Source organism: Vollenhovia emeryi, unplaced genomic scaffold, assembly GCF_000949405.1.
Source record: "Vollenhovia emeryi isolate VEMERY1.0 unplaced genomic scaffold, V.emery_V1.0 DF939347.1, whole genome shotgun sequence".
Taxonomy (NCBI): domain Eukaryota; kingdom Metazoa; phylum Arthropoda; class Insecta; order Hymenoptera; family Formicidae; genus Vollenhovia; species Vollenhovia emeryi.
This window is the reverse complement of record NW_011967019.1, coordinates 116,003-122,284: the sequence shown is the minus strand read 5'-3', so window position 1 is coordinate 122,284 and position 6,282 is coordinate 116,003. Positions and strand designations below refer to the sequence as shown.

Here is a 6,282-nt window from a genome sequence, read left to right as displayed (position 1 = left end):
TACTACTACTATAAAATACATATGAATAAGGGGGCCTCGTTTGCCTGTATTACACCCATTACCAGCTACTTGTATATGTTTATGGGTGTTTGTTTGACTTGATAAGTTTGTTTCATTATTGAAATATGTTAACCTACGTGTAACATTTTTGTATGTTGCTTTAAAATTATAACTAAATATTTAATAATTTACTTAGATGGTATACCCCAACTTCCAAGTTGCAAGTTACCAGAAACTTATTTTTACTAGGCGGAAATATTTTACCAATCCAAATATTAAGTTTTCTGATAATATTAATTATAAGATCAATGATTTTTATTGACCGTACTGGCAATTAAAATTCTTATTGCGAAAAATATTATCCCAACCAGGATTCGAACCTGGGACCTCCCTCAATCCGTGACGGGCGTCTTACCAGCTCGACTGGGGTTGTGATAATACTATTCGCAATAACATATATTACTTAAGATGCTGTTTACGCGTCTATTTCGACTTTTCAGAACAGTGCGTCGATACGGGTTGTCGACCATACACTGAACTGTCGATACGCGATTTTTAAATTTCCCTTTCCCCTGCCCTCCCCCGATCCCTTTTCCTCCTATTACGGAGGAACACCATGTTTTGAGGTCAATGGTGTATATAATAAACTATTAAGAATACTCTTAAAAGTCGCCGGCAGTAATTAACAACATCAATGATTTTTATTGACCGTATCTGGCAATTAAAATTCTTATTGCGAAAAATATTACCCCAACCAGGATTCATACATGACAAGTTCGATGAAACGAGCAATGAAATGAAAAAAAAATGTAAAGCATGTGGAAAAATATTAAACATATACGCATCAATTGAAAATAAAAATTTAAAACGTCACCATTATCGTTGTAGGTAAGTATGGATATAAGATACATTTCTATTAATTTTGTCGTATTTATTCTTTTATAACCCACTTTCTTAATCATTTACGTAAATCAGAGAAGACGGGAGAATTAACGGGAAAACAGATATTGGACAAGTACGATGACACACACGACGAAATGATAAAACGGTGCAACGGATGTGAGAAACTAATAAAACTGAGTTATTCTATTGTTTACGGTGATTTATACCGACACATAAAGCATTGTCTGTAAGTATCCGATTGAGAAGCATTTGAAATATTAATGAATATAAAATAGGTATAACGATAAAAAATAACATTTGAAAAAATGTAATTACAAGATATATAAAATACATGTGAATAAAGGGGTTTCGTTTGCCTACATTCCCGACTGCCAACACCATTTAGCACTACATGTGAATAATGATTATATGCAAATACGACTAAAAGAGCATAATTGTCCGTCTATATTGCTTCCTATAAATGAAAAGCTATATAAATTAAAAAATAAAAGGGACTCCACCAAAGTACCCATACTAACCATTCCCTCGTGCAGGGGCCACCTTAGATACGATGTATTTTTTCTTTGCGATTAATTATGACATAAATGCAGATTTGCGAATACATCTCAAAATTCAATGTCAGCTGACGATTTTCAAGGAAGTGAGGCACAAGCGGAAAGCGTAAAATTAAGTAACACCCAAACGAAATTACGTCAACAAAAGAAAAAGGAAACAAAGGAATCTGATAAGTAATTATTCATTTTGCTTAAATTATAACGCAACAAATTAAATAATACAGAGTTTTTGCAATACCGTTTTCTCAAATACGGGGAATGCTAAACTTACGTTATTGGATCAGAGACGGAACTGCGCATGCGCGTAGTTCACCGTAACGCTATTTAGATAACGTGTGACCTGTGTGAAGTTAGCACCCCATTTTTGGAATTTCAAAATTCTAAAAATTGTTCCAGGTTGTTCTAGACTTGTTCCAAATTGTTCCCGAAGATCAAATTTATATCATGGATATTTTCGCAGAAAATTAAAAAAACGATTTTTCTACCTGGCACCCCATGCCTGGCACCCCACTTTTCGACAATCCAACTTTTTAAGGTTGTTCCAGGTTGTTCTAGTTGTTCTAAACATTGTTCCAAAGTATTAGTTTGATTGGTCAACAACTTTAAGAGATATCGGAAAAAAATGATTTTCTACAAAAAATCGTTTTTGGCCAAAAATTAAAATTTGCTCAATATAACGTCAAATTAACGTCATCTTGTCTTTTTATTTTTCCTTAGAAGACAGGGAAACTTCAATTCAATTGTTTTTTTCCTGTATTAGAAAAACATGAGAAATAAGCTTGACGCGAAATCGAAAAGATGTGCTCACAATACGAGGTATACTACTTATGTACTTTAATTGAATTAAATAAAACCGTCGTGTGGAGTTAATTTTAACAATGTAGCCAACTATCTAAATATGAAACGTGCAAGTCCTAAACATTTTGAATATTTGATACTTTAATAAACATAGTAATATAAACATGCAAAGACATAAACGTGGCAGTTGGGGGACAAGATGGTAAGACAGCACAGTAGGCGATAGAATACGGAAGGAAAATGCACGAGTAGGCTGCTGAAAATAAATTTGGTGACAAGGTTCTATAATATTTTAGATTTTGACTTTACGTGAGGCAAGGGGACTCACGTTAAACAAGCATCCCGAAGTGAGAGGCAAGGGGACTCACGTTAAACAAGCACCCCGAAGTGAGAGGCAAGGGGACTCACGTAAATCAAGCACCCCAACCCAGGTAGAACACAAAATCATAATAATATCATAATGACATCAAGTAGAACTCATTTTAGGAAAAATCATGATGTCATTCGATACACTTTTTAGGAGCATTTTGTGATAAATTATTGATGTAGCTATGATTTTTAAGTGATTTTTAACTAGGTATGTAAAAAAGGAAATCACAATGACATCAAAACGATATCTAAATAATGTCAAAATGATGAGAAAATGATCAAATCATGATTAAAAAATGAGTTTTTGTAATTTTCTAATCCTCGTGATTGCTTGCATTCAATAAAATAAATTTAAAAATCAAATTAGACAAAGATAAACATATAATTTAACTATTAGTTAGCTTACCGTGAGGTTGGAAAAATTGGCTAATTCTACAACTGTGTTAGCGATTCTCGCTAGGAGAGTTCGCTGGTATCGCTGCGGATGAAAGCAGGGTGAGAGGACTTAGCGGTGAGAGGCTCAAGGAAAGAATTCACGCGTGAGAGGGTGAAATATCACGTGATCGTAACTCGGATCGTTTGAGTAAAATGCCGTATCACGATTTAATAATCACAGTATGCTTACAGTTGAGAAGTCTATGAGTATGACGGTAATGAAGTCCTTAATCATTTGCACGGTTCGATACATGGTGGATATCCCTTCCACCATGGTTCGATATTACTGATCGAGAGCCGGCCTCTGATGTGTAGATGCCCGTGAGCCGTGTCCACGCGGCGCCGGCGTGCGCGATGCGTGGTGAGCCTGAGCCGCCGGTGATGCTGTATCTTGAGCTGTCCGGGATGAGTCGCACTGGTGTGAGATCACTACGTGTCCGCACTGAGTCTAATCTCTGTTGAGAAGGTCCACTAGAGCACTTGAGAATCTTTAGCACTACACGACGCGTGTACTATGTATCGTAGCCATGAGCGAAAAGCGCCGGTAACGAACGTGAAGAAGCGCCGTCGTCTCGTGTCGCGATCGGGCATGCGCGCGCAGCGCTCATGCGCGGCGCTGCGCGATCTGACCTAGAGTCCCTAGAATGACTCTACGAGCGACTAAAGTCACTAGATATATATCTAGTGACTTTACGAGCGACCGCACCGCAGCGCCGCGCGACGGCCAGTCTCTTGGCTTCTTTCGTTTGTCGAACGTGTGTGAAAATGGTTCTGGTAAGTTCTCGTCGCCGGCAAAAGTACGGCGATCGACCGCAATCGCGACGAAATCCCACGGAAATAGTGTCGCGAGCGGAAAGTACGCGCCCGGTTTGTCGACCGCGTCGCGTCGGTCTCTCGTTCTTCCGCGCGATCGCCTCGCCCGAGTCGGATTCGCACGCGCGCCGTCCCGTTGATCCTCGCCCCGAGCGATCTTCCACGTGTTTCCCCCCCCCCCCCCCCCGCGAAATGTAGGCAAACGTTATCGTTAATAGAAGGAATTGTTTTCCGTGAATTTGCAGCCGGCGAAGAAATCCAAGGGCCCGATGAAGAAGCAGGTCCTTCGCGGCAAGGGACAGAAGAAGAAGGTGTCCCTGAGGTTCACGATCGACTGCACGCATCCGGTGGAGGACAACATTATGGACGTCACGAATTTTGTAAGTTACACACGATCGTTTCGGCCTGTAGTCTCGACACTTCCCTGTCCGCCAGCCGCGGGAATTCTCCTCGCGGCTGTTCGCCCGACGCGTGCCCTCGGGCGTGACGCGACCCTAACCTGTTCCTCGTGACTTCCTAACCTCCACGTGCAGGGGCTCGATCGTGCATGAGCACGCGAGAGGTTGAGAAGTTTCGTTGACAAGCGTTAAACTCGCCCGAGAAATTCGCCCACTTTTCGCAAGTTTTCGCTGGAGATTCGCGATCGAGCCCCAGAAGCTGGGAATCTCAAGTTCCTCGACTTTCAATTTGAATCCCGCGATGCCTGCCGAAGCTCTTGGATATTGCGTTGAGACGCTAGCTAGTGTGAAACAGCAATTTTGTTTCAGGAAAAGTATTTACACGATAAAATCAAGGTTGGCGGAAAGACCAACAACTTCGGCAACAATGTGGCCCTGGAGCGTAACAAGATGAAGCTCACCATCAACAGTGACGTAGATTTCTCGAAGCGGTGAGTAATGTCGTGTTTCGCAGTAACGTACTAGGTAGAACCTGGTGGACATTGAGCGATATTCGGGGATCTTCGTCTGCTACCGTAAGCTAAAGGAAGGGCGATATTTGCACTGATTTGGTAAAACTGTCTCCGTAGGTACCTCAAGTACCTGACGAAGAAGTACTTGAAGAAGAACAAGTTGCGCGATTGGCTGCGAGTAGTGTCGAAGGATAAGGAGACGTACGAATTACGATACTTCCAGATCAACAGCCAGGAAGACGAGGACGAGGAGGACGCAGAGTAATCCTCTATTCTTTCCATCGCAGACACGTCTGTATATATTTCTTTTAATAAAGAACAATAAAACCCGACATTCTCTTATTTCATTTAAATGTATACAAGTGTTCTCACTGGAAACTATGCACTTTTAACACTGAGTTATTTCATTTTTAATTCTGTCTTGTCAGATATTTCCCACGAGAGTTGTAACAAAAGAAACTAATGTATCAGCAATGTAATATTTTTAAAGCATACAGTTTGCCGTAATAACGAAGGTAAATAATATTTTATAGCATATCTGAATTGTCCGAACGCGTGAAAACGGTTGCGGTCAAACCGCCGCTACAAATGCATCCAAGTGTTGCTCCTTTATCTTTTCTGAAAGGAAGGAGAAGAATACTTGGAGTCGTTTGAAGCGACAGCTTAACCGCGGCTTTAAATCGTGTACTTTAAATTTTTATAATAGTTCTCCAATTATTCTAAGGTAAGATTTGAAAAATGATGTGAAGTAGATTTTGCAGCTAAATTTGCAGACGTGATCATCTGCGCGTGTCTCAACTAACACCTTCGCGATTTGGACGCGTCATCTGCCAAGAGCGTTAGTGCACTGCGAACTTTTCGCGGGAATCCAGCAATCCTTTGATTCAGAACTGCGACGACATTCTGATCAACTTAGTCGCCGATTACTTCAACATGCGAAATTATTTACGGCGAACTTTCTACCTACGTAGCTCGCCGTTGCCAATCTAATTTCTCTTTTCACGTCTCTTCCATTCAACATAAAATTAATAATTCTATCCTTCGTAATGAAATATTACGAGCGTCCATTTCGTTTATTCTATGACTTTGATGGCTCCGAAAAGCAACTATCGCAAGTACAGCCGTAAGGCTGATGGCGGAAAGCAATCCGTAAACGCCCAAGAGTCAGAGCACAAAGCAACATAATAGCTTACAACAAAGACGCAAACGTAAACGTAGATAGCGCACAAGCTTTGGCGTAAATGCAACGACATATGAATTAGATGTAAGTACGACATACGCCAAAGCTTGCGCGCCAATCTACATTTACGCTTACGTCTTTGTCGTGAGCTATTACGTTGCATTCTTCTCTGACTCTTGAGCGAAATCGAAAAAGTGTGTTCGTAATACGAGATATCCTATGCATATCAATTGAAATAAATAATAAATAAAAGCCGGCAAGCAGTGGCGCGAGTCGCTCCGTGCGTGGTATTATTTTTTGCGTTGTCGGTTTCCAAGACT

General features: G+C 40.7%; 1 protein-coding gene across 1 annotated transcript; it reads left to right on the top strand.

Annotated features, from left to right (window-relative positions):
• The first annotated feature begins 3,736 nt into the window (after positions 1–3,736).
• Positions 3,737–5,114, top strand: LOC105558411 (60S ribosomal protein L22-like). The gene is made up of 4 exons (XM_012006071.1): positions 3,737–3,833; positions 4,118–4,252; positions 4,640–4,761; positions 4,900–5,114. Exons 1-4 carry the CDS (start codon positions 3,825–3,827, stop codon positions 5,045–5,047), a joined length of 414 nt encoding a protein of 137 aa, XP_011861461.1. The 5' UTR covers positions 3,737–3,824; the 3' UTR covers positions 5,048–5,114.
• The last annotated feature ends 1,168 nt before the right edge of the window (positions 5,115–6,282 follow it).

Excerpts from the sequence above, each read along its gene's own strand:
- LOC105558411 (XM_012006071.1), top strand. Across the intron at positions 4,253-4,639 it reads TTATGGACGTCACGAATTTT|GAAAAGTATTTACACGATAA; the intron begins GTAAGTTACACA and ends ATTTTGTTTCAG. Across the intron at positions 4,762-4,899 it reads GACGTAGATTTCTCGAAGCG|GTACCTCAAGTACCTGACGA; the intron begins GTGAGTAATGTC and ends CTGTCTCCGTAG.